Source organism: Oryx dammah, unplaced genomic scaffold (assembly GCF_014754425.2).
Source record: "Oryx dammah isolate SB20612 unplaced genomic scaffold, SCBI_Odam_1.1 HiC_scaffold_1, whole genome shotgun sequence".
NCBI lineage: Eukaryota > Metazoa > Chordata > Mammalia > Artiodactyla > Bovidae > Oryx > Oryx dammah.
In genome coordinates, this window is record NW_024070185.1 from 35,717,119 (window position 1) to 35,737,593 (window position 20,475).

Here is a 20,475-nt window from a genome sequence, read left to right on the forward strand (position 1 = left end):
CAACCTAATGATACCATGTAATCCTGATAATGACTAATTACATCTAATATAATGACTGATTATATCTGCAGTAATTTTATTTCCAAATAAGGTCACTTAATAAGGTTCTTGGTATTAGAAATTCAACATATGATCATTTTTGTGGGAGACTCTTCAACCCGTAACAAGACTATCAATTAGATAATGGACAGAAATATTTTATAACTTCAGTTGTATATCATCATCATCATAACTAACATTCTGGGCAGTCTGCTTCTGGGTGTATTAATTCTTCCTACTCATTTAGATAGATACGGAATTATCTCAAGTAAATTGAGGATCAGTAAAGGTAAAAAGAGTCAGTAACTTCCTTTGGGTCATAGGTTATTATCTGGATACTCTAGATTCTTTTTGGAGAAGGCAATGGCACCCCACTCCAGTACTCTTGCTAGGAAAATCCCATGGACGGAGGAGCCTGGTGGGCTGCAGTCCATGGGGTCGCAAAGAGTTGAACACGACTGAGCGACTTCACTTTCACTTTTCACTCTCATGCATTGGAGAAGGAAATGGCAACCCACTCCAGTGCTCTTGCCTGGAGAATCCCAGGGACAGAAGAGCCTGGTGAGCTGCCATCTCTGAGGTTGCACAGAGTCAGACATGACTGAAGTGACTTAGCAGCAGCAGCAGCAGCAGCTAGATTCTTTTAAGCACCATTATCTTTTCTATTACTTTTCAAAATTTTTATTTGGTATGGGCTTTAGCTGATTGAGAAACAATGTTGGGATAATTTTAGGTGAGTGGTGAAGGAATTCTGCCATACCTATACATGTATCCATTCTCCCCCAAACTCCCCTCCCATCCAGGCTACCACATATCATTGAGCAGAGTTTCATGTGCTATGCAGTGTGACCTTGTGGGTTATCCATTTTAAATATAGCAGTGTGTCTGTGTCCATCCGAAACTCCCTAACTGCCCCTCCCCTGCGTCCTTACCCTTGTCAACTGTAGGCTTGTTCTCCAACTCTGTGAGTCTGTTTCTGTTACGTCAGTTCATTTGCATTATTTCTTTTTAGGTTCCACATATAAGGGATGTCTTAGGATATTTCTCCTTCTCTGTCTCACTTATTTCACGTAGTAGGACCTTCTCTAGGTTCATGCATGTTGCTACACATGGAATTCCTTCATTCCTTTTATTGGCTGGTTATATTCCATTGTATATATGGAATATGTATATATGTCTCTTTATCCATTCCTCTGTCAATGGACTTTTAGGTTGCTTCCATGTCTTGGGTATTGGGTATTATAAACAGTGCTGCAATGAACACTGCTGTACATATATCTTTTTGGATCTTGTTTTTCTCCAGATACAGGCCCAGGAGTGGGATTGCAGGGTCATATGGCAACTCTGTTTTTAATTTTTTTAAGAAAACTCCATACCATTGCTGTACCAGTGTATATTCTACCAGCAGTGTGGGAGGGTTCCCTTTTCTCCACACTTTCCCTGGCATCTATTGTTTGTGGAATTATTCATGATAGCCATTCTGGCTACTATGAGGTGATATCTCATTGTGGTTCTGACGTGCATTTCTCTAATAATTTGCAACGTGGAACATCTTTTCATGTGCCTGTTGGCCATCTGTATTAGGCCAACTTTTGCACTCTCCTCTTTCACTTTCATCAAGAGGCTCTTTAGTTCCTCTTCACTTTCTGCCATAAGGGTGGTGTCATCTGCATATCTGAGGTTATTGATATTTCTCCTGGCATTCTTGATTCCAGCTTGTGTTTCTTCCAGTCCAGCGTTTCTCATGATGTACTCTGCATATAACTTAAATAACCAGGGTGACAATATACAGCCTTAACGTACTCCTTTTCCTATTTGGAGCCAGTCTGTTGTTCCATGTCCAGTTCTAACTGCTGCTTCCTGACCTGTATACAGATTTCTCAAGAGGCAGGTCAGTTGGTCTGGTATTCCCATCTCTTTCAAAATTTTCCACAGTTTATTGTGATCCACACAGTCAAAGGCTTTGGCATAGTCAATAAAGCAGAAATCGATGTTTTTCTGGAACTGTCTTGCTTTTTCTATGATCCAGCGGATGTTGGCAGTTTGATCTCTGGTTCCTCTGCCTTTTCAACATTCAGAAAACAAAGATCATGAAATCCGGTCCCATCACTTTATGGGAAATAGATGGGAAACAGTGGAAACAGTGTCAGACTTTATTTTGGGGGGCTCCAAAATCACTGCAGATAGTGATTGCAGCCATGAAATTAAAAGACACTTACTCCTTGGAAGAAAAGTTATGACCAACCTAGATAGTATATTCAAAAGCAGAGACCTTACTTTGCCGACTAAGGTCCATCTAGTCAAGGCTATGGTTTTTCCTATGGCCATGTGTGGATGTGAGAGTTGGACTGTGAAGAAGGCTGAGCACTGAAGAATTGATGCTTTTGAACTGTTGTGTTGGAGAAGACTCTTGAGAGTCCCTTGGACTGCAAGGAGATCCAACCAGTCCATTCTGAAGGAGATCAACCCTGGGATTTCTTTGGAAGAAATGATGCTAAAGCTGAAACTCCAGTACTTTGGCCACCTCATGAGAAGAGTTGACTCATTGGAAAGACTCTGATGCTGGGAGGGATTGGGGGCAGGAGGAGGAGGGGACGACAGAGGATGAGATGCTGGATGGCATCACTGACTCGATGGATGTGAGTCTGAGTGAACTCCGGGAGTTGGTGATGGACAGGGAGGCCTGGCGTGCTGTGATTCATGGGGTCGCAAAGAGTCGGACACGACTGAGCGAATGAACTGAACTAAACTGAACTGATTCTTCTTTGAAGAAATACGTATTTAGGTCTTCTGCCCATTTTGAGTGGATTGTTTTGATACTGTTAAGCATCATGAACTATTTGTCAATTTTAGAGACTAGTTCCTTATCCCTTATCCTAATACCAATTGGTGGGTTATCTTTTTATTTTCTTTTTTGTCTCCTTTGCTGAAGCACCATTGTCTTTTAAATTAATAATTTACAAATATCTTTTTTTTTTTTTTGGTTCCTACTGGGTTTTTGAACAGAGGCAGGAAATACAGGGTTTTATGTATTGTATCCACGAATTAAGTATGATTTACTTCTGAAATACCTGCAGTAGCTATTTGATTATCCCAGTACAGAGGTCCACTGAGCCATTTACATAGGAAAAAAATATATATTTGTCTAAAAGAAGAAGGAATACCTTTTTATTTGGAGGTTATTATACTTGATCACTAAATCTGGTTCTTAATTTTCTAACTACAAATTTTAGCATGAATATCAAAGTGTTTTATTTTTTTTCTTATGACAGGAGGATTTAGCTAAGAAACCAAATAGTTTCTGAAACTAAATTCAACCAAAACATAAGAATCCTTGAGAATCAGGAGATCCTTATCTTAAGAACATGGAATGGCAGACGATAATGCTTTCAGTCACAATTTAATGAAAGATATAGAACTGATGTTTCAATAGACCATATTTTGATTTTCTATATTACCAGGGGACATAATGTAACATAAGTCATTACTCAGTGAAGGTAATATTGTGACAGGAGCAATTGAGTTAATGTGATCCAGGGACTCTGTACCTAAAAAAAAAATCTAGATAAATGGGTCACAGATGCATTAGAATAGCTGTTATCAATTTCTGTTTAACTTTTTTTTTTTACATTGAGATATTTCCAAGAACCTTGCATAATAGTTGTGATTTTAATACCCATTGATTGAGAAGATATATAATGACATGATGACTTGTGCCTGCCAAGATCAATAGGCTAAGAAAACCTTCTGAAATGGCACAATGATTTGATCTGTTCTCCAGACTTAATTAACAAAGGCCATTTGATGTTAGTGGACACCTGCCAAATACAATGATGTTAGTTCTGATATAATTAATGCTGAGATGCTCTTGATTAGCTAAATCATAGAACCACTGCTCAGCAAAACATAAAACCATTATAAAATATTATTTTAGTTAGGTTATATAAAATTTAAGTTTATGATTATTCTCACTAATATTTTGTCTTTTCTGAACCTAAAAAAATTCACAGGTCAGTAATATATCTATATAAACTTCTCAAATATATTTTAATTTTATATCCAGAGAGATATATATTGTATGTCTACTTAATCAGAAAGGTACATTCATTATATTAGCTTTAATTCTCTGACAATAATATTTGTTTTTGTTTAAAATCAGACTCTGCAGAAATGGTAATTAGAAATAAAGTGAGTTTAAGAGAGACATTATTACTTTTGATCTTTTCTAAGAGTACTGTCATACATTGATATAAATGGAGTTGATGTAAATTCGTAATTTCTATTAATATAGACAATCAAAATATCTATCTATTGTTGTTGTTCAGTCACTTAGTCGTGTCCGACTCTTTGCGATGCTATGGACTGCAGCACACCAGACTTCCCTGTTCTTCACCATCTCCTAGAGCTGGCTCAAACTCATGTCCATTGAGTCGGTGATGCCATCCAACCATCTCATCCTCTGTCATCCCCATCTCCTCCTGCCTTCAATCTTGCCCAGCAAAAGGGTCTTTTATAATGAGTCAGCTCTTTGCCTCATATAGCCAAACTGTTGGAGCTTCAACTTCAGCATCAGTCCTTCCAATGAATATTCTGGGTTGATTTCCTTTAGGATTGACTGGTTTGACCTCCTTTCAGTCCAGGGGACTCTCAAGAGTTCTCTAACACCACAGTTCAAAAGCATCAATTATTCTATGCTCAGCCTTCTTTATGGCCAACTCACATCTGTACATGACTGCTGTTAAAACCATAGCTTTAACTATAACTATATGGACCTTTGTCAGCAAAGTAATGTCTCTGCTTTTTAATAAGCTGTCCAGGTTTATCATAGCTTTTCTTCCAAAGAGCAAGCATATTTTAACTTCAAGGCTGTAGTCACCCTCTACAGTGATTTTTGAGCCCAAGAAAATAAAATCTGTCACTGTTTCCATTGTTTTCCCCTCTGTTTGGCCATGAAGTGATGGGACCAGATGCCATCATCTTAGTTATTTGAATGTTGAATTTTAAGACAGCTTTTTCACTCTCCTCTTTCACTTTCATCAAGAGGCTCTTTAGTTCCTCTTTGCTTTCTGCCATCAGGGTAGTGTCATTGCAAATCTGAGGTAATTGATATTTCTCCCAGCAATCTTGATTCCAGCTTGTACCTTATCCAGCCCAGCATTTGGCCTGAGGTACTCTACATAGAAGTTAAATAAGCAAGATGACAATGTGCTTGGAACCAGTTCCTTGTTGCATGTCTGGTCTAACTGTTGCTTTTTGGCCTGTATACAGGTTTCTCAGGAGTCAGGTAAAGTAGTCTGGTATTCCCATCTCTCTTTAAGAATTTTCCACAGTTTGTTTCGATTCACAAAGTCAAATATTGTAGTGTATCAATGAAGTAGAAGTAGATTTTTTTTTTCTGGAATTCTATTGCTTTTTCTATAATCCAAAAGATGTTGGCAATTTGACCTCTGTTTTCTCTGCCTTTCTAAATCCATCTTGACCATCTGGAAGGTCTCGGTTCACCTACTATTGAAGCCTCGCTTGGAAGATATTGAGCATACTTTGCTAGCCTGTGAAATGAGAGCAACACTGTGGTAGTTTGAACATTCTTTGGCATTGCCTTTCTTTGGGATTGGAATGAAAACTGACCATTTCTAGTCCTGTGGCCACTGATGAGTCTTCCAGATTTGCTCACATTTTAAGTACATCACTTTCACAGCATCATCTAGGATTTCAAATAGCTCAGCTGGAATCCCATCACCACCACTAGCTTAGTTTGTAATGATGCTTCCTCTAGCCCACTTGACTTCACACTCTAGGATGTCTGGCTCTAAGTGTGTGATCACATCATTGTGGTTATTCAGGTCATTAAGATCTTTTTTGTTTAGTTTTTCTGTGAATTTTTGCCACCTCCTCTTAATATCTTTTTCTTCTGTTAAGACCATACCATTTCCTTTATTGTGCTCCTTTTGCATGAAATGTTCCCTTGGTATCTCTAATTTTCTTGAAAGTTCTCTTGTCTTTTTCAATTTTGTTGTTTTCCTCTCTTTGCATTGTTCACTTAGGATTTGTTATCTCTCCTTGCTCTTCTTTCGAACTCTGCATTCAGATGGGTATATCTTTCTTTTTCTCATTTGCCTTTAGCTGCTCTTCTTTTCTCAGCTATTTGTAAGTTTCCTTGGACAACCACTTTGCCTTTTTGTGTATCTTTTTCTTGGGTATCTATTTATAGTCAGTAATATAGTCTCTTAATTATGAATATTAGTGCAGATGAAACTATCACATAATCTTTAAATGATTTTAAATATAAAAAAGTTTTGGTTTAAATGATTATTTTCTAAATGTATGGATTAATCATCCAGAGTTTACATCGCTTTAACTTCTGGCATTATAATTACTTGCAACTAGTTCACCTTGAAAATACGTCAACCGTATGGTCATTAACAAGAGAAGTATTTGCGTTATGTTGGGAAAAAAACTCTGCAATAGAAAAATGCTTCGGAAAAGATGTCTGTTATAGATTTCTCATGTATGTAATTATATAAGAATGTAGGATAACTGTATTTTACAAAAGAAGTACAAATAAAACTCTTCTAAAGAAATGTAATAAAGTAACACCTTAAACCTGTGCACTGAAATAAATGTATGTTGTTCATGCTAATGGGACAGTCATAAAGCTGTTAAATCCTAATGCTTGTCTTTTTTCTGAACTTTCTTTAGAAAACACATCTGACCTCTAATTCTTCTATGCATTCAATAAATTCTTGGAGAAAGTACTGATTTTTATGTGCAGACCTTAATAGTATAGGTCTTTGAAAGGAAAATAATTATATGCATTTACTAAGTAAATATTAATGAGTCATATCAACTTTAAATGTTTTGAAGGAGCAAAGTTGTTATAGAACTATGACATTTTAGAGACATTGTGCTTTAGATTTTCAGAATTTTTAAGTCATTTCATTACTATTAAATATATATCAACAAGTCAATATAGGCAAATTAAAAAAGACTGATTTCCAATAACAAAAATTTAAATGCTTTTTCTAGGTTATTTTAGCAAGGAGTAAAGGAGCTATGGCTATAAATACAATTGTAATAAAATTTAACTCTTTCTTATTGATGTTTAATGACAGTTGAGAACAAGATTTATGCAGGTGCGTGTGTGTTAAGTACTACTTTTGTCAATAATATATCTGTGGCACTTAGAAATCTGACTCCTTGTTTGAATTTGGTTTTGTTTTACCACCACTATAATTCTGGCTGTTGTTTTATTGTTGTTGTTACCATTTGTCAATATGCTAGATACTCACATTTTAAACTATGTACCTTATTAGAACACTAGCTATTTTAACAATAAGTTATTTGAGGTTTTTTTTTTTGTCTCTTTGGTACATTTCATATTTATACTATGGTGAGGTAAAATTGTTTTTTAGCCAGCTTATATGTGTGCTAACCTGTTTCTCTTCTAAAATCTACTGAAATTTGATTGCTTCTAATTATCAAAGTTTAGATGTCATGCAGACTTTCTTCTCACTTTTTATTCATTCTCCATTCTAAGTTGCCTTCAGATATTCGTATTGAGTATAATTGTATTACTATGCAAATATTTTACATTTCTCAATGGGTTATAATCTTATTTTAGGGAATTGATAACCCATATTTATATTTCTTTGTGGACATTAAATAAGCAATCAAGAAGAAGGATATAACAGCAACACTTCACCAAATATAAGGATTTATTAAATATAATTTTAAAGAAAAACTATTTTTCTACATTCTTTTTCTCTTGCCACATGTACATTTTTTGGTTTCTGGTCAGTTACTACACTTACATTTCTGGGTGAGTTTTGTTGTTTTTGTTGTTGTTCTTCTTCTTCCATATATTTTCCAGAATCAGATTTTCCCATAAAAAGAATCTTAGGTTCATTAGTGAGAGAAATGGTACAAACAGGAAAGCTCTTAATAGAATAAAAATTAAATATACATAGTCTAACATGAAGTAAATGAGATAAAAGAATGTCAACAAGTTTGTGGTGTAAACATTGTGAGAGTATTATATATATATATATGCTGCTGCTGCTGCTGCTAAGTCACTTCAGTCGTGTCCGACTCTGTGCAACCCCATAGATGCAGCCCACCAGGCTCCCCTGTCCCTGGGATTCTCCAGGCAAGAACACTGGAGTGGATTGCCATTTCCTTCTCCAATGCATGAAAGTGAAAAGTGAAAGGAGAGTCGCTCAGTCATGTGTGTATAGATATATATATGCATGTATATATCGAGAAGGAAAGGGGAGAGGGAGGAAGACAGTCAGGGAAGGAGAGAAAGAGGAGAAAGGGTATGGAAGAAGACAAATGTAAATGTTAATAGAGCCTTTGTAGCATTGTATTTGGTGTAAAATTCTGACCAATGATGAAATTTCCCTGTGTCTCCAAGTGGCACAGACAAAATAAATATGACAGTTGGGAGTCCACTAAAGTGTTTTCTTCTAAACATATATTATGATCATTAGGACTAATTTGTTTGGGGAATATGTAAGTAAATACATTACTATCATAGCTTTTATTTTCTTTGAAGCCTCAGCTTCATTGTGGATGTTTCAGCACTGACTAAATGATACTGAGGAAGCAATATCTTTATAAGGTGAACCCACAGTTCCCTGGTGGCTCAGACAGTAAAGAATCCGCCTGCAGAGCAAGAGACATGGGTTCGATTCCTGAGTTGGGAAGATCCCCTGGAAAAGGGATAGGCTACGCACTCCAGTATTCTTGGGCTTCCCCGGGGGCCTAAACGGTAAAGAGTCTGTGTGCAATGCAGGAGACCTGTGTTCAGTCCCTGGGTCGGGAAGATCCCCTGGACGAGGGCATGGCAACCCACTCCAGTGTTCTTGTCTAGAAAATTCCAGAGAGAGCGGAGCTTGGAAGGCTACAGTCCACAGGTTTGCAAAAAGTCAGACAGGATTGGGTGACTTTCACTTTCAAATTCCCTAGAAAGTCTGAGTAGTGTGGGCACAGAGCCTGATATAACAAAAAGATCTTTTAAGCCCTGGTCCATATGCTAGATTTTGTCTGTAGATATCTTTTGCCCAATACAGTATTTTTTATTTCATTTCAACTGTTTCAGTTTATTTAAGATTATAAAGAAGTTGAAAGATTTTACCTAGAAGATTCATTATCAACTTCTGTTGAAAAATCAGAAGCTTGGGCAAGACTGAACCCACATCCCACAAGGCAGCAGTCTACTGGCTCAGAGCATCACTGACTCCTGGTGGCCCAGGCACTCCCGTGACCCTGTGTCCATATGGCCTTCTCATCCGCCTGGCATTTCTAGGCACTGGTGTTTCTACTACAAGTTTACAATCTAATAAATTATCTGCCAGCCCACTTCAAAAGAAGATGGTGAAAGCAGAGGAGGAGAACCTCATTGTATTATGTAGCAGAGGAGGACAACCTCATTGTACTATTTAAAAAGTCTTAACTATCCAGTTGCGTGATCACTACTTACTTACTTTGTGCAAGGATAAAATGAACATTTACACCCTCTGAGACTTTGGTGTAGCTATTTCATTATTTAGAAAGAGAGGGCTTTGAATAGAACCAAACAGAATTAGGGGATTAAAGGAAGTGTATGGCACTAAACAAGGATGAAACATCGGGACCTACCAGGAATTTGTTTGAGACAAATTAAAAGCAAAAAAGTAAACAGTTTAAGTAAGAAAAAGTTAATTAGATTCCCACAATGTTTTCAGTCGCTGTCACTCAATTTATTATTAGCATTAGCAGGGAGGAAATATATAACCAGCATTTATTATCCTGAGAGCAGCCTTTCAATACTGTCTGTGTTGTTAATTCTTGACAGTACTTTATTCAGTTTGGATTATGTCAGAAGTTATCACAAGGTGTTCTTTCCCAGACTTGTGGAAGTTGGAATAAAACTAGAGAAAATGAAGTGACTGCATACATATGCATAGGCATGTGTATTTTTAGGTTGAGAAAGCATTTCATCGTCTGAATATTAGAATTCAAACATCATTCCCCCATCTGTCTGATCATTCTTGGCTTCCACTGTCGCTCTTGCCTGTGATTTTGGTATTTTCCTTTTAAAAATAATGCATTTTCTCTTTGGTTTGCGATTTGCCTGATTGTTTTCTTATTTCCCTCTGTTCTACCTTCTCTTGCTCTTGATCTCTTCTTTTGTCCCCACCTCTCACCTCTCAGTGTGAATGATTGTGTTAGGTCACCTATTGGGCAGGTAATTTTAAAAAAATAGATGTCCAGTTCAGAAAGTACATTCCTGGAGGCATCAAATTAATGAGTATCTCAAAGCCTGTGGTACAACAGGGGAGAAAAGATTAATTAGAAATATGAAGCACTGATTATTGGTGGCCTTACGCATCAGTCCAGACATGAGTGTGTGCACTTGTTCACACACACAGACACACACTTACAGGTTAATAGACCAGATGAGGAATGAAATGATAATTAGGGATCCCAGAAACCATTGTAGATCCTTTTAAGCTTGAATCTCTTTTTCAAACAAAAGGCAGTTTTTTAGTCATACTGCAGAGAGATGACTACAGAAAGAAAAGGAAGCATTATATTTTATATTTCCAACGACTTTCTTTCTGAAATTGATGCTTTAATTATTGTTTAAGAAACTGATGTCATACATCAGCTACAAGTTATGTTGTTTGTACATATTTTTGAATGCTTATGCTCATTTGCCAAAGAAATACTTGAGGTGTTCTTTTCCCCTCTGGTGTGGAGTATTCTTGTCTTTTTTTAAATTTAAATATACACACAATTCTCATGTGAACTTGTGGGCATACGGACATATATTCGGATATGGCACTTTGAAACATACCATAATATCAGGAGTAATGATCAAAATATTTAATGGCCACAGGACATGGGCGTCAGCCAGAGTAGACATTGGGCAAGAACATTGTAAGTAAGGGTAATTGTACCACTGATGCCCTGAAGTGCATTAGCCTTGTATATAATGGGTAGAGGACCTTGTGGGATTAGGTGCTAACTAGGAGGTTGGTGTTGGTAAAATTTATTCTAATTCAACATTTGTGTAAGGTGTTTTCAACTAGATCCAATTCTTGATTTCATCTGATATATAGCTATTCCAAATTGTTTATTGCATGGATTACATGACCAAGGTACAAATTATAGTTGACCTCCATTAAATTCCTATGAAAGTGAAAGTGTTAGTTGCTCAATCATGTCTGATTCTTTGTGATCCCATGGACTGGAGCTTACCACGCTTCTATGTCCATGGAGTTCTCCAGGCAAGAATACTGAAGTAGGTTGCCATTCTCTTCTCCAGGGGAACAGCTCAACTCAGGGATCAAACCCTGGTCTCCCACATTGCTAGCAGATTCTTTACTGTCTGAGCCACCAGGGAAGCCTATATTAAATTCATATATTTGTGATTGTAAGTGTAGTCTATAAACTTTTTAACTTGTGTAGTAATTTAGCTCTTTATCACTTGGGACAATATTAAATTTATATTGAGTCTAGTGTATTAACTCATATAAACTCATTTAGAGGTTAGAAAGAATTGTTAGTGTTAGGTTTTTAAATTCTCTTTATTTTACATCTGTTTAAAAATGGGTTGGTAACAAAAAAAATACTAATCATTATGCTTGCCTATAGATTGTGCTAATGGAGTGAAGGTGAGATTTTATAAACCTAATTGGAAATTGTTTTGAAAGTAGACTATAGTACTAAAAAATAAGTTCCTCCTAAGCTGTAAAATAGCAATAGCTTTTATGTATTTAACATTTTATGTGATTTAGGCAATATTCATTCCAAGTACTCTATATAAATCATGTTTATTGCTTACAATATCATCACATTTATTGCTTATAACAATATTATAATAAATATTATCCTTAAAGTTGAATTCAGAAACTGATATATTTACATTTGCTAATTCCACATCTTACATATATATTAAACCACTCAAGGACAAGGACAATATTCATAACATTGTCCTCATCCCTTAAAGGAGAAAAAGTGGGCTTTGTACACATAGGTTAACTTGGACAATGTAAGAAACCTTACTCTCCACTAAACTAATACATGTGAACACTGAAAGGTTAAACAGTTAATGCAAGAATTTCTGATTATTTCTGGTGACGATGAGCTTAATCCTTTGCTTTCTTGTTTTTAGTCCCAGGGCAGCCACTAAATTTCAAGGCAGAACCTGAGTCCGAAACAAGTATTTTGCTCTCTTGGACGCCTCCACGTTCAGACACCATCGCCAACTATGAACTGGTCTACAAAGATGGGGAGCATGGAGAGGAGGTAGGACTGCGCTTCTCACCTTGTCACCATTCATGGCATCGAGACACTACTCTCATTCTGTTTACTTGCCCAAGTTCCATTAAAAGGTCAGATAGCTACTGGGGACATTGGTGGAAAAGATTTATTCATAAAAAGAGAAAATTGACCAAAAAAAAGAAAGAAGAGTGTTTGGAGACTTGATGGGGGTAGGACAGAAGAGACAAGAAAACAGCTATTGTCTCTAATGGATTTCTTGTTTTAAATTCTGGTTTCCAAGATACTTAGGGAAGTATTGGGTTGTAAAAGAACATACTCCTTGATATTTGGAGATTTACTTTCTTTGTCTTCTGCATTAAAGTACTTAAGTCACAGTTAACGCTTGACTAAGTGAGCTCCAAGGCTTTGGGTAGATGAATTTGTCCCAACTGGTTTCAAAGAAAGATGCCCCAGAGCAAATGTTCATTCGTATGCCATTGATTGTTTGATATGAGTGTGTATGTATCTATATCTATATCAACACCTATTGGCTTCCCAGGTGGTACTAAAGAACCCATGTGCCAATGCAAGAGACACAAGACATGTGGGTCCAATCCCTAGGTTGGGAAGATCTTCTGGAGGAAGCCATGGTAACCCACTCCAGAATTCTCTACTAGAGAATCCCCATGGACAGATGAGCCTGGAGGGCTACAGTCCATAGGATCACAAAGAATCAGATGTGAATCAACTTGGTGCACACACACACACACACATATGCACACACATGTAATTTGGTTATGTTATGCAAATAAGTATAGAAAACTAGTAATTGTTAATAGTTACTAAAAAGAGAAATAAAAATCAGAATAACATACATTTCCAGGTACTATAATAAGGGTTTCACATATATTAACTCAATCCAACAGTAGTACTTTGTCTCAGCCTCTATTATTAATCTGTTTCACATATTAACAAAATGGATACAAAAAAAAGTTGAAGTATTTGCCCAAAGCCTTATATAGACAATTTCTAGAATCTGTTCTCTTGATTTCATGATACACTGGCCCATGGATATACTTTGAACAGATTCTATAAATCACTATTAAGATACATCTAATATTTTCAGAAAGGGGATATATGATAATAATATATATTTCATTTATCATTAGGTAACATCAGGACAAAAAAGTTTATAAAACTGTATGTGAAAACTCGATTCACCAAGCCATTTTATTATCTCTTAGCATTATTTGTCTTAAAAAAAGCCAACTTCACAAAGCAAAACAGCCCTGATTTCTAACAAAGAATACTTTTTTAAAAGACTCACAAACACAGTGAACTATTACCAATTAGCTTGTAGCTCATCACTTTGAATGCTATACAAAGTTAATGTTAATAAACCTGTTTTATTACATCCATTAAGTGAGCAGGTTCTAAGGGCAGTGCTTTTAGGTTTAGCTAACAAAGCCAATTCCAATTAATAACTCAAAAAATTCTAGAACTAAAGCATTGATATAAGTACTCGTGTTACAAATGTTTGTAGTACAATATAAATTAACGTTAAATTGTTTAAAATCCTTCAGTTCAGTTCAGTTCAGTCACTCAGTCTTGTCTGACTCTTTGTGACCCCATGAACCACAGCACACCAGGCCTCCCTGTCCATCACCAACTGCCGGAATCTACCCAAACCCATGTCCATTGGGTCGGTGATGCCATCCAGCCATCTCATCCTCTGTCGTCCCCTTCTCCTCCTGCCCTCAATCTTTCCCAGCATCAGGGTCTTTTTAAATGAGTCAGCTCTTCACATCAGATGGCCAAATTATTGGAGTTTCAGCTTCAACATCAGTCCTTCTGATGAACACCCAAGACTGATCTGCTTTATGAGGCACTTGTTGGATCTTCTTGCAGTCCAAGGGACTCTCAAAGGGACTCTCAAGAGTCTTTTACAAAACCACAGTTCAAAAGCATCAGTTCTTTGGCCCTCAGCTTTCTTTATAGTCCAACTCTCACATCCATGCATGACTACTGGAAAAACCATAGCTTTGACTAGACAGACCTTTGTGTACAAAGTAATGTCTCTACTTTTTAATAGGCTCTCTAGGTTGGTCATAACTTTCTTTCCAAGGAGTAAGCGTCTTTTAATTTCATGGCTGCAGTCACCATCTGCAGTGATTTTAGGGCCCCCCAAAATAAAGTCAGCCACTGTTTCCCCTGTTTTCCCATCTATTTCCCATGAAGTGATGGGACTGGATGCCATGATCTTAGTTTTCTGAATGTTGAGCTTTAAGCCAACTTTTTCACTCTCTACTTTCACTTTCATCAAGGGGTTCTTAGTTCACTTTCTGCCATAAGGTTGGGGTCATCTCCATATCTGAGGTTATTGATATTTCTCCCAGCAATCTTGATTCCAGCTTGTGCTTCCTCCAGCCCAGCATTTCTCATGATATATTCTGCATATAAGTTAAATAAGCATGGTGACAATGTGCACCCTTGATGTACTCCTTTTCCTGTTTGGAACCAGTCTGTTGTTCCATGTCCAGTTCTAACTGTTTCTTCCTGACTTGCATACCGTATTAAAAATAAAAACAGTTATGAGACAGGTGGTCTTTTGGCAATGGTTGGATACTTGACTGTTGGCATTCCTACTCTGCTTTACAAATGTTTATTTAGGAAATTCCTTTTTTTTCTTATTATTTGGTAAGTCTAAAATTTGTGAAAGCTTTTTTATTTGCAAGCCAGAACACCCTAAGGATGTTTTCTCTAGTTTTATACTTGAATTCCCCTTCCCCGATTTCTGGTTTGTGTGAATGCCAAACACTGTTTAATAAAAAGCCTTGTAAGCTTATTGATGCCATTACAAGATTACATATTAGTATGTTTTTTAAGGTCTGCTACAGACTCATGTTCAATCTGAGATTGATTACCCATAGATAACTATGTTTTTACTAAAATGGCAAAGGCAGATTTCAAGCATGAAGATAAGAGTTACAACATTCAATTAAAAAAAAACCACTTATTTCAGAAGCCCTTTTTGATGTCAGGTTATAGAAAAATTTGTGGTTTCTTTTTCCTTCCTGTAGGCCCTATGATGCAGGGAGCTCAAATCTGGTGCTCTGTGACAACCTAGAGTGGGATGGGGTGGGAGGAGTGAGGGAGGTTCAAGAGGGAGAGGACATACATCATACCTATGGCTGATTCGTGTTGATGTAAGGCAGAAACCAACACAATATTGTAAAGCAGTTATCCTCCAATTAAAAATAACTTTAAAATTAATTTGAAGTCAACCTAGAGTAATGATATGGTTTCATATACATAGCCAGCTTTCTTCAGTAACTAACATCTGATTTTTATCCCTGCCAACCTTGGCAATTTCAGATCTCTTTTGTAACACCGTCATGTAAATTGTATGCCAGTTTCCATTGTTATGTTACTTCTGGCCATATTTTCTTTGCCCATACTTGGGTTTCAGGCTGTCATGGGAAATGAGCTAGACATCTCTTCAAATGGACTGTTGGGCATGGCCACTGTCAGGAATGGGTGTCAGTCTCTATGGTGGACAATGTCACAACCACACACATGCCTTAAAGTTTAAATGCCTTCATGGGTGGTGGCCTCTCACTGTCTTATCTGGTGTATTTGAAACACTGTGACATCATTAAATAGATCCTTGACTTCCTTTTTTCTAGTTGTCTTACTTGTAGAAACTTACCACTCCATTATTCTTGCCTGGGAAATCCCATAGACAGGAGCCTTCTTGGCTACAGTCCATGGGGTCACAGAGGCTGGACACAGTTTAGCAACTAAAAACAACAATCTTCATTATGTGATGCCCTTAGTGGGGTTCTTGATACTGACTGTTGATTCTGTTTGTGATATTTTGAGAACATTATAACCCTCATGACAGAAATCTGATGTTCTGAGCAGTGTGATAAAAATACATGCACAGATCTTAATGAAAATGATCAAGTTCCCTTATTACATATCCACAGCAACGGATCACCATTGAGCCAGGGACATCTTACAGACTGCAAGGGCTGAGACCAAACAGCTTGTACTACTTCCGTCTGGCGGCACGCTCTCCCCAAGGCCTGGGTGCTTCCACAGCTGAAATATCAGCCAGAACCATGCAGTCAAGTAGGTGTCTCTCTTTGCTTATTTTCTGCCCCTTTTTCTCACTAGGCTGTGTTGCCGGCTTTTATCCTCACCAACAGACTTGCTAATTTATATTCTTTTAATAGTTGGTAGTCTGTACCAGCAAGTGTCCAGTTTTAGAGATTAGAGTTATCAAGACCTTGGTTTTCAGGCTGGGTCCAAATGACAGATCCCATTCTCTCACTTCTGGAATCGAAAGTCATTTAGAGAAGTTAGGAAACCTCCGGGAGAAGGCAATGGCAGCCCACTCCAGTGTTCTTGCCTGGAGAATCCCAGGGACAGGGGAGCCTGGTGGACTGCCGTCTATGGCGTCGCACAGAGTCGGACGCGACTGAAGTGACTTAGCAGCAGCAGCAACAGTAAACCTCCTTCAGAATAATGGGTAAAAGCATTGAATCAGGCCCCAGTTCATGAATTATAAAGCTGTAAAGCAAAATTCAAGTTGAGAACACTGCAAAATAATCAGAGGAGGGCTTAGCAAAGATAGCAAAAGACCAAACTTTCACCTCTTTTAAGGACACAGATTTTAACTTTGCTAATGACCAAGTCATCATGCCCCGTATTTGTTCCTAGTTTGTTGATAACTTTGCAAGTAGTTCATATGGAAATTTGAAACATTCACAGAAGATCTGTATTTGGACAAATTTAGGAACAATGGAATAATCACAAGTATAGTGGCAATCCTAAATTGTATTTTGTTTCCTCAGGTTTCTTTTCATTTGAGGACTATTACTCTAAAGCATAGTTGTATTTATCACAAATGGAGTTCATTGTATCTAGGGAGGACTGTTCTGTATAATGTGTTATATGGCAGCTTGTTTTTGATGGAAAGTCTGGCGGCTTATATAACTACTGTTTGCTCTTTATTAATAAGTTTCTATAATTTATTAAACAACCATTTTTATTGAATGGTATTTTGGAGTTTCCTTAGATTTTAAAAGTATTGTATATTTTATGTGATTTGTGATATAGTGACATAGATATATATAAAATGAATATGTGGAATTTCATAAAGAGGATGTTCTATTGACCTAATTTTTAGACCTATCAGAAAACATGAAATTTACAGTTTTTTAGAGAATGAGTTTCCTTTCATATAAGTCTTCCAGAATTTCATTTTCTATAGATAAATCTTTTCAATTTTTGATGATAAAATTCATAGTTTTCCTCAACACATGATTATTCATATGAAAAGTATTAGTATTCTGTTGCTTAATCCCTTACTGATTATAGCTTATTCCTATAACATTCCCTTTCTTCTAAAACTGAAACATGAAATCAGTGCAGTATTGTATGTCTTCTTTGAGTTCCAGGCAGGCTAATAAGTAATATTGCAGAAGATAACTCTTAAAATCAGACATTTAATTAATAGGAAGGTGACATGCTTTATTATATTTTGCATGCTTTTTTTTTAAAAACAAACAAGTTTTTTTTGTATATATACATCTAATGTATACATGAATGCTTCCCTGGTGGCTCAAATTGTAAAGAATCTGACTGTACTGCAGAAGACCTGAGTTTGATCCCTGAGTTGGGAAGAACCCCTGGAGGAGGGCATGGCAACCCACTCCAGTATTCTTGCCTGGAGAAGTCTGTGGACAGAGAAGCCTCATGGGCTACAGTCCCTGGGGTCCCAAAGAGTAGGACACAACTGAGCAACTAAGCACAGCACAGCAAATGCATATATAGATACTTACATACAAAGAGACAGAATGGACTTTTTATAACCACATCAAAAGCTTATCTACTCTTGATTAGAGTTTCAAGTGGTATTGCATATACTCTTGCAGAATAGGAGGTCTGAAAGTAGGAATGCAGTGAAAACCAAATCAGTTTTTTAAAAAGAATTACAAATGAGTCTTTGCTGTTACATGAACAACTCAATTTATTATGAATGATAGTGCATATGAAATAGTTTCATAATTTGAGATATAAGAACCTATAGTCAGAATCAATAAAAATGATGTTCTTGTGATTTTGCAAATCTTATACCAGATTTACAAGGCTGTTTAATGATAATTTTCTTTTTGTCTGTACAAAGATCTTTTCATTTTGACTGCCTATAATGAAGAACACAAGACATGTAAATTAAGAAAGACTGATAATTGTCTATATAATAAGATATACCTGACACTACATATTATTAAGGTTCACAGAATATAAAGAACTACTTAAACTGCATGTTCAAATACAAAAAAAATAGAAATGTTTTACTCTTCAGTCATATATATTGTCTTATATAATATATATATGCATACATATTTACATATATTTCATCTAAATTCTTTGTGCTTCTTTAGGAATATATATTACTAACTTGAAAGAGTAACTTATAATAGTAGTCACATTGTTCTTTCTTGCTTTTTTTCAAATAATGATATGTTTGATTTATTTGATGGAAAATAATTACTCAGAGGTGACTAGTTTATATTAGAATGGGCATTAAGAAAGTTTATCTTTTAACCCTCATGTAAATTCTACTTTATATGAATAATTATGTACAAAATGAAAAGAGCTACATACAAATTGGAAGATAAGTCATATCTTTCCCAGATGGTTCTCAGGATTTTTTTAAACAGTTCTTTTTACTGGCTGTGTTATTGACATTTTGTAAGGGATAGATGATTTTTATTGATTTTACCAAAATTTGCTGGTGGGATCTAATTCTTCACTAGCAATGATGTCCCAAGAAGAGTTAAATTTTAAAAAAAAAAAAACTGGAAGCTGACATAGGGTAAGTACAAGTTACAGTCAGAATCAACCAGCCTGAAATTTACCCTCGGGTAGGTAAACCTTGGACTACATTTTCATCCTTTATCGATCTGCATGCTCACTGAATATGGGCTATGATCAGTATTAGGCTAACACTTCTCATTAGAACTGGTCAGAATACTGATTTTCAGATAGTCAGAGGGAACCCTTTTATGTTTGTTGGGCTTTTATTTATTTCTCTTTTTAAAATTTTAATTGGCAGAAGGGCATCTAACAGTTATTGCCACTTTTCAACTGAAGAACGTTTTTGCAAATAAATACTGTATATGAATCAGAACACAGTTCAGTAGCCAAAGCTTGAAATGGCGTCTCTTAAACATCATCAGACTCTCATGTAACAAATCTTGTACTGTTTGCAGCTTTTTATGAAGTTCGATAGTCTGTAAAATAGGGCTGGGGAATACTGAGGGATTGTTTTAGAAGAAGAATTTAAATTGCAGGTAGGTAATTTTATTTGAGGCTCTGTTACCTTAAGATTTCATTTTCACATATTCCCCCCACTCATTATTTAACAATTATTTTTGGTCATTTATTCATTTTTTGGTTTATTCATATTACTAAGCCAAGGTTCATAAATTTATCTTTAAAGTTTTAAGTTTCAAAGTCTTATTTTCATTTTGTTGCCCTTCTTGTTCGTCTATTTATTTTCGCCTTTTCTTTTGTTTTATCATTTTTTTTTCCAACCACTCCTGTCCTTTCACTCAAACCCTCCTTTAACTCACTACCAAAATAAGAGCCATCAGCTCCTCCTCAAGACATTAGTTGCACCAGTCCAAGTTCCACTAGTATTTTGGTAAGTTGGCAACCTCCACCAGTGGACAAACAGAATGGCATTATTACTGAATACTCCATCAAGTATACTGCAGTGGATGGAGAAGATGACAAACCTCACGAGATTTTGGGAATCCCTTCGGACACTACCAAATACCTTTTGGAACAGCTGGAAAAATGGACTGAATACCGGATCACTGTGACAGCCCACACCGACGTCGGCCCTGGCCCTGAGAGCTTGTCCGTGTTGATTCGAACCGATGAAGATGGTATGTTGCCTCTGCTCCATCAGTTTGCACCCTTCTACCACGGTCTTGCTCTGCTGTCTTAGGCTAACAGTAATGTGCTTTTCTCTGCTCATCTTTTTTTACCCAGTGTCACTGTAACTTCAGCAATTTTTGCTAAAGACCTATCTTTGCTACAGCCTGGGAATCTTTTCTTTTTGTTTTTTTTTTTTTTTTTTTTTTAAATCTCAACACAGTCATTTGCTTC

The 20,475-nt window shown here is 36.6% G+C and overlaps 1 protein-coding gene across 1 annotated transcript in view; it reads left to right on the plus strand.

The window, feature by feature from the left end:
- LOC120863868 (receptor-type tyrosine-protein phosphatase delta-like) overlaps positions 1 to 20,475 on the plus strand; it is a 561,974-nt gene that overhangs the window by 351,107 nt on the left and 190,392 nt on the right. Inside the window, exons 11-13 of the mRNA XM_040240488.1 lie at positions 12,200 to 12,333; positions 16,278 to 16,422; positions 19,947 to 20,252. Coding sequence (XP_040096422.1) covers positions 12,200 to 12,333; positions 16,278 to 16,422; positions 19,947 to 20,252 — 585 coding nt within the window. The remainder of the gene's footprint in view (positions 1 to 12,199; positions 12,334 to 16,277; positions 16,423 to 19,946; positions 20,253 to 20,475) is intronic.